Source organism: Dermacentor silvarum, chromosome 1, assembly GCF_013339745.2.
Source record: "Dermacentor silvarum isolate Dsil-2018 chromosome 1, BIME_Dsil_1.4, whole genome shotgun sequence".
NCBI lineage: Eukaryota > Metazoa > Arthropoda > Arachnida > Ixodida > Ixodidae > Dermacentor > Dermacentor silvarum.
In genome coordinates this window covers 447,447,032-447,464,951 of record NC_051154.1, presented here as the reverse complement: position 1 = coordinate 447,464,951, position 17,920 = coordinate 447,447,032, and the positions used below count along the sequence as shown (strand labels likewise).

The following is a 17,920-nucleotide window of genomic DNA, read 5'->3' as shown; positions in this document are numbered from 1 at the left end:
TTGTGGCCGTGAAATCGGTTGTAATGAAAATATTGTCTAGCAACTTCTCACTCCGCTTTCTTTTGCTGATGTTCACTTGTGGGAGCTTGTGCGGCATGCCTTGTTTTCGCTATGACTCTGCATCCCCAGTACTGCATTTCCTCATGATCCACTTCAATTTACATTCCTTTGGTCCTTCGTCATTGCTTTGGAGGTGGCTCAGAGGCCACTGCACCACCATCTTTGCAGGGATCTAACCCCCCCTCCCCCTTGTCTATCTCTTGAACAGATGATAGAAAGTGTATAATGATATCAAATATTTCAAGATGTGATTCAGCTGTGTATTAAAACATGAAAATAAGTTGTGTGAATTTTATTATATTTGCAAAGAAGAATGAATCGTGCTCATTTATTCATGTATTCAATAATCCATGTGCAAAACTTCATACAACAAAATCTTTGTTCTTTGTCACCTAAAGTGCCACGTAAACCGGAATATAGATATTTTCCTGGAAAAAAAAAGTGAAGTTGCTCGTCTTACATAGCAGTCTTTAGCACACTGAGTTGTCTGGGCAAGACAGTCAGATGCCGACCTCTATTCCCATTTACATGGTATTTGCTTGTTTTATCGTGAAAGAAGTCACTCTGTAGAACTTAAATCTGTAGTAAAAATTAGGTGTGACCTTCAAAGGGTCAAGGGTATGTAATGAACCTTTTTTCTTGTTAAAAATGATCTAATTAGCATTTCGTGCTGATTATACTATGTTTTATGCATTAGGTGCAATGCTGTGGAGGCTAAAGATACTTTTTGCAGTCACTGTGTTTGCACTTAGAAGTAGTGCGGTGTTTATTGACAGATTTTTGTCAAAATATTCTTTATACGGTGCACACCACTTATAACGTAACCGCTTTTAGCGCGGGACGTTCTTATAGCGTGGGTTTTTTTGACCACCGATATATCTCCTATAGAACTCAATGTATAGGCGGACCATTTATTGTGTAGGCGCGCGAAGCAGAATACCGGTTATAGCGCACTTCTTTTAAGCACGCGACCATAAAATCGGCGCACGGAGCAAGGCCGCATGGCTGCTTGGCGCACAAACGCGGAGGAGTGGGAGCGCGGGCGCGCGCGTGTGGAGACCAGTGGCAAAATGCAAAACAAAAAGTCAGTTTTCCCCGAAAGGTGATGCAAATTTTCTAGTAGAACATATGGAGCAAGGATAGTAGCTTTATCGCCTGCATAAACTTGGCCACATCCGCTTACTTACTGAATTAACAACCGTAGTGTCAGCGCAAACAAGCAAACATGAATAGATTGCACTTGACGACTGTAGACAAGCACTGTAAGAATACAAGCATGAGCAAACGCGACAGGAGCAGCGACCGAAGGTTCGTACGGTCTATTGCTTCAATGGAAACTGCGCGGCGAAAGCACAGCGCAAACAAAAGTCAGATGAGCCTTGTGGAGATCGCTTTCAAGATACGGTGCGCGCGACCTCAGCCAGTGGCTTGCAAAGAAAGCCGTGCCCCCTCCCTACCGCGCTACCTTCGCACTTTCCTCCTTACGTGTGGGTGATTTTGTCGCCAGTTCCCCTTGCGCCTGGTCGCAAGATATGCATCGACTGCCGCAGTTAAACGTCGCCTCCCTTCCTTCCCTCCCTCCCAAACCCCCACGGCCTTCTGCACGAGAAGAGTCGTCACGTTTGCTATCCCCCGTACGTTCGCTCTCGGTGAAAGCATGCATCCCTAGCGCACTTTCACTCGCACATCCGGCATACAGAATATTTTAAAGTTTTTTTTTCAGGAGTGGGCACGCCGCACGTGGAGACCAGCGGCGAAAAGCGAAACAAAAAGAAGGGCGGGAGACTTTGGAGGAAGGAGGGCGTGTGTTTTCATCACTATAGCAGCGTCTAGAGTGAACTAGATAGCAGCGTCCAAGCAGGGTGTGCAGGGGAGAACGGTGGCACACTCCTTTTTTTCTTTTTCGTTTTTTTTTTTTCAGGAGTGGGAGCGTGGGCGTGCACGTGGAGACCAGTGTACAGATGAAAATAACAGCATTCTTCCGCTGATGCCACACTTGTTAGGGGAACTTGGTTTCTATGCTGTGTTGCGATTGTGCTGCATGTGTGTGTGGGTGAAATATGTAATAAATTGTTTGAAAGGTGGGTTGCCCGTTTGGCATAAGCGAAAGCCCAAAAAAGCATGCTTTAGTTGTAAAGCGGTACCGCTTATAGCGTGAATTTTTACAACTCCCGCGTCTTATGTTATAAGCGGTCTACACTGTATAAGCCGAGTTCTGAACTAAGAAATCAATTTACCCTTAGAAACAAACAAACCACGTACTCGTACGGCTGCTAACACATTGTTTTAGTTCAATTTGCTTTTGGTTTTTTTTATTTGCAGCCTGTCGCGGCAGCGTCACGTGTGAGCTTGAGCTAGCAAACGCCTCTGAGGTGCAGCAAAGCATAGATGGAACACGTGGAGTGATACATTTTGGTGACCGTACTTCTTGCGTAGCTTCCACAGCATTGCACCTGATGTATGAAACTGAGTATTGTGGGTTCTTGGTGTCTCACAGGACACCAACCACCGCGGGTTTGAGCTTAGCGAGCCGCAGGGCCGCGTCAGCCGTCGCCTACAGCACCACTCGTGCGTGAGCTCAGAGGCTGCAAGGGGCTACCGAGCGACGCACGCAAAAAAACACAGTAAAGCCCCGAGTTGATGGAAACCATTTATTGAATCCATCGGCACCAGCACTGCACAAATGCCCGCGCGGCGGGGATCCAAAGGGGTCCTGCACCAGGGCGAAAATACAGAAATGGGCGCCTATAGCACATCGCTGCGAGAGCACAGGCTCAAGCTGAGACACGCCGCTAGGAAAAGTCCTGGCGGCTATGCTACTTGCTCTGTCGATAACCAATGGGTCAACTCGCGAGAGCTCAGGCAATCTCCTTCAGCTTTGGCTTTCAGCAAGTGCGGCTCGGCGTGGTACGACCTCGCGCGAGCACAAGGCACCGCTCGTCGGCTTAGCGTCGGGATAGGATCAGCACAAAGTATGCGCTCCCCGCATGGGCAAAGGCACCGTGCGCAAGCTCCAGTCCTAGTCACAAAGGTGTCGGCGGACGAGAGGAAAGCATGTACGTACATTACACCGGTCCCAGAGATAAGAGAGCCACGCTCTGCCGCTAGCAGCCGAAACGTGGCCGCCGTGATGTCAGCGCCCCGCCTTCACTGCAAACCACCGCGAGTGGAGCGCCACCGCTAGAACCGATTGAGAGCAAACGGGGAAAGGCGAGGGATGGCAGAACAGGTGAAGCCCGCGCAATGGCACCGGCGCCTCCCTCAATCCCCACAGTATAGGTCGAAATTTGGTGGTGGACAACACTGCCTGTAACTTGTTTACAGTAATGAGCATTGTACAAAGCCGGGAAGCCTTTGGACTTGGACCTGCATGTCTGTGCCTTTGTGTGAAGTGAGGCTTGCTGATGCAAGAGGCCATGTCTGCCTCACGCAAGTCTTGTCGGTGTGCAGCACTACCAGAAGGATATCAGGGATCTCAACCAGCCTCTGCTTGTTTGCCGCCCGAGGGAGCGAGACATCAGGGTTGGCCGCACTGACAACCTCTACCTCATTCCAGAGCTGTGCTTCCTCACTGGTGAGTGGAAGGCATTGATTCGCGTGTACAAAGGGGAGGGACATGGGTCGTTACAGCAAAATTGTTGTGTAAAAATAGTACTTGAACCGAGCTGCATTTCTAGTTTTACTTTTTTTTGTATGTGTAGAAAGCTTACCTTTTGCACATTATAACAAGATGTAGCTCACAAACATCAATAGCGAAGTTACAAGTTCTGCACTAAGCCCTGTGTAATGGGTGCCGATTGAACAATGGGGCTTGGTAAAGATTGGGGTTGCTATTCTCGTTTGTTCAAAGATGCAATCACTTTCTCAAGATTTTGCTTGATTAGCCACGGATGCATTGACACATGGAAAAAAGCATTTATGGCACTGAGCTAAGCGTGCCATCAGAGCAAAGCACCTGGAACGCAGCCACCCGTAGACACCAGCACGACTGAGCCTAGTCATGCGAAATATCTCAGGAGTGATAGCGTCCCCAAAAGTGAATGACCGAGAATACCTCCTCAGATCACGGCTGAAAGTGGTCTAGTTCTGAACCTGCCTGCACGTGCTATGACCTGATTTGTGCATTTCATCATTCTTGCGGAGAATAGCCACCTGCTTCTTTGCTGTTTGATCGCAGGGCTGACGGACAACATTCGTTCAAACTTTAGCATAATGAAGGATTTGGCCAGTGAGATGAAGCTTGATCCTGCAAAGCGTGTGGCCAACCTTCAGGAATTCATGCAGAACATGAGCAGGTGTGTGGATGAGCGTTTCATAATTTCCCCAGGGTTCGAGATTGTGGGAAAAGGTGCCTAACTTCTTTGCTGGTTATTTCCTGAACATTTAAGAACGCTGTGACAAGCCATTTATATTTATAAGACTTGTTCTTTGGTGAGCATATGTCATTCTTTATTGCTTACTAATCTTGTAGGGCACATGTGCTAGCAGTTTCTTTGGATGCGTTATGGCATGTTTGATTGGCTGTTGATTGGCTATGGTGTTCTGGCGCTGACCACGATGCCGCATGTTAAATTCCTGTCCACAGAGGGCTGCATTTTGGTGGGGGCAGACAGAATGCAAAAAGCTCATGCACCCGGATTTAAACACATGTTAAAGAACTGCAGGTTGGAAGGGGGGCATAATTTCTGAACACTTCTGGTGCTGATTAAGTTCGAATTTACAATGTTGCGGCGTAAATGTTGTGGTCAACCCTGCCCTAACATTATTCTTGGCATTGTGTGGTAAGCACTTGAAAGGCATCAAAGCTCTGCTTTTACCAACCCCTGCTGTACAACTATGTCAAGTATTGAGATGCAATGGGGATTTTTGGGAAGTTTTGTCGCAGTTTTTCTGTTTGCTGACCTTGTGATTTTCTACAGCAATGAGCAAGTCGTAAAGGAAATGGGCCAGTGGGGTCTGAAGTTCTCAGAGAGCCTTGTTGAAATTGATGCTCGCCAGGTTCAGCCTGAAAGAGTGATTCACGGAAACAACATCAGGGTAACTTGAAACTTTCTTTTTTCTTTGCTTGTTTATTAAAAGAAAATGTTAGAGTGTTCATTACACTAAAAGTAAATTGATATAACCCTTGTTATATAAGTTGAAATCCATGTAGTATCTGTCAAATCTAAATGAAAAATCGATATTGTACGTGCCAGATAGAATCGGTAATGCCTTGTGGTTAGTTTTTGTTTGGTGTCATGGGTGATGTTGCATTGGCGACATGCCTGCATGCCCGTAAGCATCACAATGAGTTTCTTCTCTCTTGCAGTTGCGTGAAAGAGTGTGACTCCGTACGAGGCAATTTCACTACGTGATTGCTCAACCTCTTGACTTGGTTACACTTTTGTGAGAAAATAATGATGTGCGTTGTAGTGAGAAGCATGCCTGTCTGGATGAAGAATCGCTATGGCATACTTGATGCTGCTACTACACTTCAGAGGCTTCAGGTGTTTTACAAAAGTGCACTGCAGGAGTTTTAACTTATCACTAGCACAAGAGGAAAATTGTCATTTTCATGCAGAGAATATGAAGGTAATATAATCATGAACAAATAAAGGTCTGTGTACACCAGAAGAATGTTTGTTTGATAATGTGACATTTAAGTAGTCCAGACCTTTTCCTTTTTTTCGGTCTCATGAAATCTGAATCAATGCACTTCTTTTTTAACAGGAGTTAACTATAGGCCAGTGACTATTTAACCCACTTCTATTGCTTTTTCCTTCCTCCATTTATGTAGAAAAAGTCAATAGTAGGAACTTTTTATTCTGAAAAATATTTTCACCCCTCATCTTTCAGTCCAATGTAAACCCTATGACTGCCGACTTCTCAAGGGAGATGCGTGACAAGGATATGTTCAAAGCAATCCAGATTCGTTCGTGGGTGGTTGTGTGCACATGTCGCGACATGCAGAATGCTCAGGACTTTGTGCGCGAGCTGATGTGTGTTGGGCCACCGATGGGAGTGACCATGCTGCAGCCTCAGTTGTACGTATCGAGATTTCTTATTATTTGCATGAAACTGAATTGAATCACTTTTATTTCATCCTGTTTGGAATGGCTCCTTGGGCTCAAAGATGTGCAACAGTTTGACAAGAACCCAGGGGCCAAGTGTTGCCACTCTTTGTGGTTTGCGTGTTTTACGTTGCATGTGTGACAAAATTATGGAAAAGAAATAGTGCTCTTTTTTGGTTTTAACTCTCAAGGATCTAGCAGTGTCAGACATGGTGCATGGCATGTTGAAACACAAAATTTGGGGGGTTTTCCGACTCCCAAGGTGATCATCAAGAATTTCTTCCTTCTCATCACTATTACTTACGGGAGCCGCGTGCTAAAGTGCTTGTATACCAAGCTTTCGGTGCATGTTGAGGAACTCCAGGTGTTCAAAATTAATCGAGAAACTCCAACAGTATCGGCACAACAGCACAAAAAAGCCCCCATCACGCGATTGTCAGTTCGCCTGAAACTGTATTCGCTCACAACCCTTTGTTGGCGAAAGAAATGAATATTGAATAAATATTGGTTTTTGACAGGCTGAATGCCTGCATACAAAGATACTATGATGCGCAAATGTAGAAAAAGCAGATGAGTATAGCAGCAGTCTAGGCTACCTTTAGCTTCGACAGATGATCTCCAGCATGGTACAGGTGGTGCTCAAAAGTTGGAATAGTTGGCATGAAGCACGGTTTGTGTCTTGTGTTTGCAACTCTGGTGCTGATGTGACCTTTGGGCGTACTCTTGCGGGTGAATGTTAATTTGGGCTGCACTAGTGCTCAGTGGTCTTTCAACTGCCAAATGTATAGCTGCTGTTGTGGATCAGTATTTTTTACTTTTTGTTTGTTTGCTTCCAGAGTTGCTCTGGATGATGACCGTGTAGGCAGCTACATAAATTGCCTCAAGAACATTCCCAGGGACACTGAGCTGCTGATGGCAGTGTTCCCCAACAATCGTAAAGACCGTTACGACAGTCTCAAGAAGGTGGCTTGTGTCGACATGGGACGTGAGTGGATTGACTTTGACATAGCTCGTTCTTTTCCTTGCATCATGTCTCTTGCTGTGTTGCTTTCTAAGCTTCACCACTGGGCTTCCCTTTTACTGTTGCAGTGCACACACAGGTAATGCTTGGCAGGACCATCAGCAACAAGAAAAATCTGAAGTCAGTGGCAACTAAGGTGGCTATTCAGATGAACTGCAAGCTTGGTGGAGAAGCTTGGGCTGTGGAGATTCCGGTAAGCACTTCCTTCCCTCTCGAGCTGCTGCTGTATTCTTCAGACTCTCTCTGCTTCAGTAAGGAAGTGTTTGCTGTTCACATAGGTGTATGTTAGTGTGCCCAGCTTTAGGAGGCAATAAAGCCGTTTGTTTAGTGTTTCAGGGCAGGTGATTTCATGGCATCGGTAAGAACGAAGGTCTCGGCAGCAGTGCTTGTGTAGGCAATCATTTGTTTAGTTCAGTGCTGTATCATCAAAACATACACAAAATCAAAATGAATTTATTTTTACCAGAAAAAATTCCTAATAGTGGAACACCCATTGATACCTTCCACGCTGCTGCGTTTTCCCGGCTGCTACGTCGCGTTTTCGCGGTCCCGACCTAAATTCTACATTAACTTTCATGTATCAAATTCCCCTTGATACATTGTCAATCTGCAATTTTCCTGCATCTTACATTACGTTTGAATGTCGCGGTCATGTAAATTTAACGGTGCAGTCAGCTTGTACGTTGTAACAAGCTACCGGCACATTGCCGATACGGTGCGGCTGCCGCATCACATGGCCGCGTCCTGAAAGCGTTCTGAGATGTGTGCAAAGTGCGAGCCCCCGCAGGCCTCACTTTCAAAACGATCTGCGATGTTGACAAAGTATCCTTACAAACTACTATCCTTACTTCATACAGCTGCCTATAATGTGCTATTGCAAGCATTGCTTCGCCTTTCGAGCGAAAGTGAGACTTTTTTTGCGGTCCCTTGAAAGACGTATCAACAGGGTTCTACAATCCCTGTGTGTTTTCTTCTTCCCAAATTGTCAACGATCGCCTTCTGGAAGGCGTACAAGTGCACGCACGTGATCTCACGAATGTTTTTGCATGGTGCTGAACACCTCGGCACGTTGATTGCAGAGAGCGTTTTGGCCGTTGTCATTGCTGCAGCGGCCTGTGTCATCTTTCTCACTGGTCAGAGCATCGGCTAGGCTTTGATGTGGTCCGGGCCACTCGACGTGGGGTCCAGTGCGAGATTGCACAGCCGTGTGACGTGGCCAGTTGCTTGGCGACTATGGATCCTGCCCAGATCCCGCTGTGCCGGCTTGTCTGTGCTGGTTGCTCATGCGTTTGTATGATCCGCAGCAGTGCGGCAACATGTTCATAACAGACGATTTTTTTCACATTAAGAGCAATGTATTTCTGCCGGGGAATGTTACAAATTCGTATCGAACCGAAATACATACCAGCTGTGATCGTATCACTGGGGTTTTGCTGTATTTGCACATCTGTGTGGTGTAGCTTTACCAACTGCGTGCCTAGTCTCTACCTCCCCCCTTCCAAAAAAAAATTTGCCAAGAATATTAATCAATGAAACACCTGCTATAATAACCTTTCATGTGCCTGGTACTGAGTCTGCTAGGTTGCCACCGTGGTTTCTATGCCTAAAGTCATTGTTAAAGGGACACTAAAGCAAAACAATAAATCAACTTAGACTGGTAAAGTATTCTTCGATGACTCTGCCGCCGTTAATTACACTGCAATAGGTCAAATATTAGAAGAGAAAATGAAGCTCAAAGTTAATTCTCTTGAATTTCGTGCACAAACCACAACGTCAGTACTTCAGTGTGACGTCACGACTTCTGAAGTAATTTTTTGTATTTGGGCCACGTTGGCTCAGTAAATGTTCGCGAAATTTGCCATATTCAGTCTTTGGGTCTTTTAGAGCACAATGTAGTCAATCTTTACCGCTAAAGAATTAACTGATACCTAGAAGACGCTATCAAAATCCATGACGTCATGGTGAGCTGGTGCGGGAACTTAACTCGCCTCTGTTTTTCGTTTCCTTCTGGCTTGCAAAGCGGCTTCTCGCGGTAAGAGTGGTGTTTTCGGTACTTTGGAAGGGTAATCTACTGATGCACAAGAAATCATTTTTCCCTTTAGTGTTCCTTTAAGCAGCAGTGTCGTGTAGGCACCCAGTGCCAGCATTTCTGTGACATGCTGCCAGAGGCACAAATTAGATTGGGACGAATCTGATCAGATGACAAGAAACTGTTAGAGGACCTAGTGAGATGGAATATGAATAGCAGTGCTGGTAATGACATAGGGTGATATCGTGTGCCAAGATGTACTCTGGAACATTCTCTTGTGTAGCACGTGTGGAAAAGGGCGAGCATGGGGAAGCCTGGAGTTACCGAAAACCTTTTATCCAGTCGGCTGCTGCGTTTACAGCTGCTGAATACTATAAAAATATCCACCCTCCAATTTGGTTGAGCTTGGGGTCACTAGATGGTGTGATCAACTTTTCAGTTAGTGGCTCTATCACCCTATACTGCCAAAAAGGTAGCATTGAGATACTGCGAAATCTCGATATAATAGGCATATGACTGCCAAGAATCATTCCATGCATTGAAAACATGCAAATTGGCAATAAAATTGAATGAAACAACAAAAGTTGCCTTAATTTGCAAGCATTACATCCACAAATGCATTTACGCTGACAACAGGCAAAAAACAAAATACTGCTCATATGAATTGACGCATGTTTGTAGTCTCCACCCGGTGCGTGCAAAGTCATTTGAGCTGCTAGTGCGCCCAACCATGTGTGCACCCAGCCATATGTACTGTGCACCTTGCTCTGTCACTTTGTTACCAGCGAGATTGTGTACGTAGCATGTTCCATCTGTGCTAGGATTAAATGCAGTGCTGGAGTAGCAGTCATCACATTGTGGAGGTTGTAAAGGAGTACTGAAATATTTTTTACTCTTTGCACTGGGAACTTTTGTTTCTGTTCAATGGTAAACAGCTTACTACAATGTTCCTATGCCACATTACTGGCTATAACAACTGGCTACTGGGTTTCTGCGCCAAAAAAATGTGATAACCAGGAAAAAAAAGTCCTGAGCGGCTTTGCCACACTCATCCTTGTGCTGTGCACGCCACACGGCACGCCTTTGTGGTTCCTCTCTCGTCTCCTTTCCAACACTTCCACCTCTTCAATGTCTGCCGGAGATGCCACGAAGGTGTGCATGTGGATTGTGTCGCACAAAGGCAAGTGTGGCAAAATGGTTTGCCACCATGCTGCCAACCAATTTTACAATTATCAAAGTTTCGGATTCCATACGGTGTCAAGTTCAATTTTTCTGCTATTAGTTCCATGCACAGTGATGAAAAATCTTGAAAATGGTGTCATTCATGTTGTCCCCTGTATTGTAGCTATGACTGACGTAAATTTGGAATAATAGCCATTCAGAAAGACCTGCTGCAGCCGATTACGGTATTTGTGGTGCACATGTTTCATGGCCTTGTGTAAGTTGCAGATGGCTGGAGATGTTTCGAATCTTCTTTATTCTAAAACATTAATACGAAGCTAGTAGCAAGTTGATTTCACTCTGGATACTGGCTGACACTGTCACGTCTCAACTCCCTCCTGTTTTGTGTTCATGCTCTCATGCAGCTTCAAGGTGTGATGTGCATCGGGTACGACACATACCACGATTGCCGTCAGAAGGGCCTCTCGGCTGGTGGCTTCGTAGCCAGCCTGAACAAGACCCTGACACGTTGGTATTCTCGTGTCAGCTTCCACCAGACACACCAGGAGCTGGGGAGTGCCCTCAAGACTCATCTGGCATGTGAGTGCTCTCTCAGTCAAAGCCGTGCTGCAGCTGCGATGATTGCAGCAACTCCATACAGAAGACTGCACTTGGTTGATTGTCTCAATAATAATGAGGCCTGCACTTAGTACTGGTATTGCAGGAACTTGTTTCATTTTGCTTCCGCGAGGGGCTGCTTGTGAGCTGCCCAGCAACTGCTTGCAGCTCGACACACCATCATTCATAGTGGTTTAGGCCATTTCATGAAGAGATGTAATAAAAGTGTGATCTGTGCAACAATTATTATCTTGTGTAGCAGCAACAGGAACTCTGTGAATCAAGTTGTATGAAATATGATGTGAGCCATGTGGCACATGAATGCCTGCAAGAACAAGGCATTTCTATCTTGTAACAACATCTGTTTCTTTTTTTCCTCTAATTTTGTTTGCCTTCTTGCATTGAGCCGTTGGTGTTGCTGGTTATGATAAGGCACCATACGTGCATGCTAGCGCTTGACATTACCGCACGTCCAATTCATTGTTGACTTGGCATGGATGAGTGTTCAACTTGTCATGCATTGCGGTTGCAGTTGCTTCACCTGCAACGTTTGCTTTCTCTCGTCTCTGCAGTATCATTGAAGCAGTACCAGGAGGAGAACAACACGGTCCCCAAGCGCATCCTGTTCTTCCGCGATGGTGTTTCGGACGGGCAGCTGCTGCAGGTTCAGGAGTGGGAAGTGGGCCAGATTCAGAGCCTGCTGACTGAAATGTTCCCAGGGCGAGAGTAAGTTCTCGGGTGCTTCAACTTTCTTTGCGTTCCTCCTTGCGTGTTGTGCTTTTCCCGGCTTGCGCAAATAGTAGACGTTTGGCGCAGCTGTCGCCATGATGGAAAAGTTTGCCGTGCACCTGATGGTCAACCTGCTCTTTCAATGCTTGAAAGCATGGATGTGTGCCAATTGTCTGAACACAGTGTTAAGGATGCATAATGCACCAGCCCTTGTATGGCCTTTTAGCGTAGTGCGATCGGTCAGGCATCATAGTATTGCCCATCGCAGACCATCCATTGCTCGCAGGATCTGTGAAAGTCTTGGGTCCCTCTTGGGCACATATCGTGCCAACAGATCACCCACAGCTCTATGCAGTGATATTTCAATAGGAGTGTAATGTGCTGCACAGTGAGGCCACATAAACAGCCATCGCTGTAGTGGTTTGGCTCAATCGCAATACTAAATTTTGGTCGGTTTGGCTGGCACAAAATTAGGCCCACATTCGCAGGTCTTGCAGGAACATGTGCAAGGAATTGCGCCTGCTCCTGCATGGCGAGCAATATGCAGTCCAACCTCATTGATACATAGTCGGCCGGGAACGACATTTAGGTACAGTAAAAGCTCGATGATACGAATCTCACGGGGTCATGAAAAATATTCGTATTAGCCGAAATTCGTATCATCGAAACACAATTAAAACTACTGTCGAATCTCGATAATTCGAACTCGAAGGGGCCCGAAAATTTGTTCGAATTAAAAGGACGGATTTTTGAAGTATTCGTGCACCATAGCACGATGCACGAACGGCGCGAGTCGTGAAATATCGCGGCGTGCAAGCGCATAGCAAGCGCGGGCCACGAAACTGCCCACGCCGGCTAACGGTCGCTTCCCGATAACGACACAAAACGAAGCTTCAGGGAGCGAGCGGGCGGCGCCGGCACACGGGTACGCGCGGAGACCATCGCAGGTGAGGGAGGAGGGCGGCATGGAAACGGATTTGGCCGCGTTAACTCCGCCGCTTCGGTGGCTCCCCTCGCCCTCCCTCTCAACTCCCTCGTAGCTCTCTCACCTTCAACTCCGTGCGCACATCTCCGTGCGCGCCCGCCGCCGTGCTGGCGCCAGCTTATTTTAGCCGCCCCCTGAAGTTTCGTTTTCTGCCGTTATCGGGAAGCGAGCGTTTGAGGGCGTGGCAGTTTCGTTGGCCCGACTGTGCCTCCGCCGCTGCTTCCCTCTGCTCTGCTGCCGCAGCGTGCAAGGTCAACATGTGACTAGAAAATAGAGGAGAAGGGTTCACTGCCATTTTATCCGCTTGGCTGAGACGTCGGCACTAGTGTGTGCTAGAATACAGTTGTCTAGAACACTCTAGTCGGCACGTACACGCTTGTTCCGGCGCGATGCAGAAACGGCGACCTTGCAATTTGAGAGAGGGTGAAATTTCCGTCGCGGGTTCTTTATTTTTTTTCTGCGTTCCTTCACGCGCGGCATTGAGGGGTCTCTCCTGCGTTTTTGCTCTATGGCGGTGTCCGAGCAATGCCGGTCGGAGGCGCCGCCGCGTGATTTGGCGCGCTGCTAAGAGCATTGTCGGTGCGCGGTATGTTCGAAATAAGCGTGTTCGAATTGACGTTGAACGAAAGCACGTTTTTCATGATAGTCTCGCTGTGCAACAATTGTGCTCAGTGTTGACGTTGCGAGGCCTAGCTCCTTAGCCAACTCCGTCCGCATCCTCTTGGGATCCTCATCGACCTTTCGAAGAATGTCTAATTTCTCTTTAAAGGAGAGTGCTTTCCGCTTGGGAGACATAGCTCGCTGCGACTAGGCAAAATGGCGCAAACACGAAGAACGCGGCCCGAAGCGCAGCAGCCACTCCATCTGACGGCTCGCAGAAAAGGAGGAAAAGTACAAAAACACCAAAAGCGCCACCGCTTCAAACTCTTCGCGCCCAGTCGCGGAGTCCGCGCTGTCCGGCGCCGTGCCTCCGTACCAAAAGAGGACGCGAGAAAGCGCGTGACTGCGCGCTGTTCGTTCGCGGCCGTCGGTGGGGCGGCATTTATTCGTATCAACCGACGTAGGCTCAAAATCGATTCGTAAGAACCGTTCTCTAGCACGTTGCAAAGTAATGGGGCTCGGCCGGGACCACAGAAAAATTCGTATCATCCGGAAATTCGTATTAGCCGTGATCGTATCATCGAGCTTTTACTGTACACACTAAACAATGTACGAATTAACTGCCAATGCCAGTTAAGCGGCTACTTACCGGCTGGAAAAGAACTACGTCACAATGCTTACAAGCACTCGCACTCAGACAGGCTTTATTTGAGGGTAGGCAGCAAAAAATCAGTGATCTTCACATGCCGCCGTGATGGCCTTGCCACGACAACAGCATCTTCAAACTCGATAAGGCCGCGAGCCAGTTTGTCCATGAGGCCCCGCTTACTAAATTAACAAGTACAGAGTAACACACGCACAGGTATACATGAACACGTCTCGCTTGATGACCACGGAAATTCGCTCTCAAAATGCCGAAGTGAGGCGTGGCAGCAGTAGCGAACATGTGCCGTCTCTCACTTCAACGCGAACTACGAAGCACATACGAAGCGCCTGACACTAGTTTCACTTTTTCCATGTCGCAGGTTGTTTTCAAGATACAGCGGCCACCGGTGAAGTAAACTGCTCCCTTTCTCGCCTCGCTTCCACCTCTCTCTCTATCTCTCGCGAGATTGAGTCATTTGACCCTCTCTATCTTTCCCTCGCACACACAGCGTACAGCACGCGGCGACGATGTTTTCATGTTTCGACTTCATACGGAACCTCAAAGCGACATCCACGGTGATGGCAGAAATGCGCTTCGCAATAAAGTGTGCTTCTGCGTGGTTACTACCTAAATTGCATTCAACGGCGAAAGCAATTCGCACTTCGTACTGGCAGCTTCTCCGCGTTACCGGGAGCTAATCTCGAAGGCCATGCTTTTGTATGCAGCAATAGCTGTATGAGCCCGAAATACGTAATGGTGGCCATTATTGCAGGCGACTGTCGGCCGGGCGTCACAACTAATGAATCGAATGTCTGCGCATATGAGATTTTGCTGATTTTGTACTTGTGCCTTTAGAACAAGAAAAATAGTATGCACTAACCGTTTGGTGGGTAATGAGCGACTATGGCTTAAAAGCAGTCAGCCAATACTTGGGGTTCAATGGGGCCTTGGTGGGGGAATCTTTGCGACTACGTTTAAACCGCAATTACACATTAAGCGGGTATGTATTAACCAGGTTTTGACTGTATTCAATTTTTCTAATATTTTACCTTATAGATTTGTGTGAGCGCCACACATTTTTTTACCATTTTGACGAGGTGTGGCCCTTATTGCGCAGGACTGAATACTTTGGTCATAATGGTGCCACTGCAGCCTGCGACTTGTGCACACCTAGGCTCTTGCCATCTAGTAGCAACACGCGGAAGTACGCAGCGCGAAAATTCGCTGATGCGCGCGTGTGACATAGGGGCACGAAACTCATTGACTTCCCTGTGGGAATTTTTTTTCCCCAAAATTTTGGGCTGCCAAGGTTGGCATGCTGCCTTTACATGAGTCTATACAGTATATGTTGAATATTAGAACATATTTCGCTACTTTGTTTTGAAATTGTATAACTACAGTCGATCTCGGATACATAGAAGACGAAGGGCATCGTGAAATACAGTAGAAAGCTCGTTGACACGATTTTGAAAAAAAAATGCGAGAAAAAAAAAATCTACTAACCAGGCAAATGCACGATCCGAAGTAACTAAATCTTGGTACACTAAACTCTAGTTGACATTAACATAATACGAAGCATTGTTCGAATTTTTGCGGCACAAGACGCTGACGCACATCGAGCTGGTGGTGCTCTGGTGGCCTGAGACTCGTTTTGTTCTTTTCTTATTGTGTAGCGTTGCAAGACGCCAATGAGAAACAAATGAAATTGGGCTGGTGAGTGATGCCGGATGCTATTACAGTGAAACGTGAAGCTTACAATGTATCGCGCTGCCTGCAGCAGGGAAAGGCGGCGCATTTGGTTCCAACAGCACTACGCCTCACGTGCTGTAAAACAGATGGGCGAGATGCTTATCGCAATATAGTTTGATGCAATATCTGTGAATGTTGTGTGCGGTTACCTGGGAAGAGACTTGCTAGTACCGGAATAAGAATCTGAATGCATGCTGGTGCTTTCATGCTTGATGGATGGGCAAACATTGTGGTGAAGCTGCTGCAGTGGGTGCCTAGTTTTCTCGATCGTGCGCACCTCGCATGTTTTCTTGTTTACACAGGATCTAGTGGCCGGAGAACGTATCTTACAATTGCAGTTTGGTGACGTATTGAATGTTCATGTGGAAAGGTGGTGCTTTCAGGGAATGTATGAGCCGGTAAATAGACGTAACTCAATTGGATAATTTCTTGTGTTCTCGACTGTAAACGTTAGTGCTGGGAAATCGTACGTAACAGGATCATTTCAACGAGGTTCTACTGTAGTTTTCTGCACCATATTTTACCGTGTATTACTGGAAAGAAAAAGATATTTGTGCATATAGCCAGAGATGTTAACTGCAGTATACAACAAAGCTCAATTCTTTGTAAAACCATTTACAGTATCCATTTGTGGAGGCACGACTTGTCCACATTGTGTTCGACCAGCAGAATGAGGCAGTATCGCGGAAACGGATTATGTGTGAATTGCCAGCGTGCACTATTCACTAACTACTAAAAGCGAAAGTACTACTAAAAGTTCAGTATATCCGGGATCAACTATAGTTATAAACAACACTGTACACAAGCTGCATCAGGTGTGTAATTGTGTGGATGTTTACCTTTCTCTGTATTTAAGCATTTCGATACTCAAGCATGCTTGAAAAAGTGGGTATATTACTTGTGGCTGCAATACAGTGCAGTCCAGTTATAACAATACCAAATATAACAATATACCGACTTAAGAGTATCAACTTATACATTAGGGCTGAGAGAAAAAAAACATAACAATATGTTATTCACCGCATATCGGATATAACGATAAAAATTTTGCTTCTGAGCGGCGTTTTTCCTGCAGAATAATCGTGAAATTTGCATTTTAGCCGAGACAGGAAGAAAAGTTTGCCTACGCGAGTTCGTATCTGCCGCCATTACCGCGCAGCGCATCCCGCCCACGTGCCAGTTGCTTCGCATCTGCTTTACTGGCGGTTCTGAAAGCGTTTATAGAAGAGGAGGGGGAAAAAAAGAGAATGCGATAAGAGAGCGCAAAAATGTGCCGCGGAAGCAGCGAGAGGTGCGGGGTGCGCCGACCAAGCGCAAAACTGTGTCGCTTGAGACGAAGCTGCAAATTATAAATTTTTCAGATTGAAGTACAAGCTCGCGTAATCGATGATATCGATGATTATGACAACCGGGAGCGCCATGATCATGAAGGCTAGAAGCAGTGGCCATGCCGATCAACGGAAAAGGGGTGCTTTTTGCGCTAGGACGAAACCCCATGGGTGAAACTATAACATGGTGGAAGCTGCTGACATAACTGAACTATGGGAGCATGTCGCTACTGATGATGAAACAGGTGGTGCTTGGATGGCGGAGTTTCCGAGTGCAGATATGCTGGCTCATTTTGCGAAGACATCTCCGACGCGGCGATCGTTGTCGCGACAAGGCGGCGTTGTGCGACTGAGGCGACAACAGCAGCGGTAGTGACGACAAGATTGGCAATGGCCCCTCTTTGACACCGACCACGATGTTCAAGTAGAGCGCACTGTCGTCGATCGAGTCCGCTCATTTATTTCGTGCATGCTAAATATAGCCGCCAGTGTTAGCACAGCAGTTGAACGCAATGCAGTCAGCAGATGTGAACTCGAAACTTCCGCAAAAGCAAGGGCAGATTTCTATTTCAGCGCGCCTAACGATTGAAACGCCATTTAGAGGTTTAAAGAAATATTTTGTTTTCTCAGCCTACTCTCTACAATGTCGATTTTTTTATCGCAAGTGGCACATTCGGTTTTGGGACGACAAAAGTATATTCGGCTTTTTTTTTTGTTAATGGCAGTCCAGAGATAAGGGTGATCGGTTATAACAATCGGATTTTTCGTTCTTGTTGATATCGTTATAAGTGGACTGCACTGTATTTGATATTGATGGCAATTATTTGTTCTATCGTCATGGGTAAAGAGAACACATGGGTAGTACAATCAATGTCAGACTTTTCGGACTCCTTGGGGACTCTGAAGATGTCCGTAAAGTAGGGCTGTCCGAAAAAATAAATGCA

At 46.5% G+C, this 17,920-nt stretch overlaps 1 protein-coding gene across 1 annotated transcript in view; it reads left to right on the top strand.

Moving 5' to 3' along the window:
- Positions 1 to 17,920, top strand: part of LOC119437751 (piwi-like protein Siwi) — a 53,026-nt gene that overhangs the window by 16,466 nt on the left and 18,640 nt on the right. Inside the window, exons 9-16 of the mRNA XM_049660842.1 lie at positions 3,511 to 3,634; positions 4,238 to 4,355; positions 4,980 to 5,097; positions 5,896 to 6,083; positions 6,947 to 7,095; positions 7,200 to 7,324; positions 10,747 to 10,921; positions 11,512 to 11,665. Coding sequence (XP_049516799.1) covers positions 3,511 to 3,634; positions 4,238 to 4,355; positions 4,980 to 5,097; positions 5,896 to 6,083; positions 6,947 to 7,095; positions 7,200 to 7,324; positions 10,747 to 10,921; positions 11,512 to 11,665 — 1,151 coding nt within the window. The remainder of the gene's footprint in view (positions 1 to 3,510; positions 3,635 to 4,237; positions 4,356 to 4,979; positions 5,098 to 5,895; positions 6,084 to 6,946; positions 7,096 to 7,199; positions 7,325 to 10,746; positions 10,922 to 11,511; positions 11,666 to 17,920) is intronic.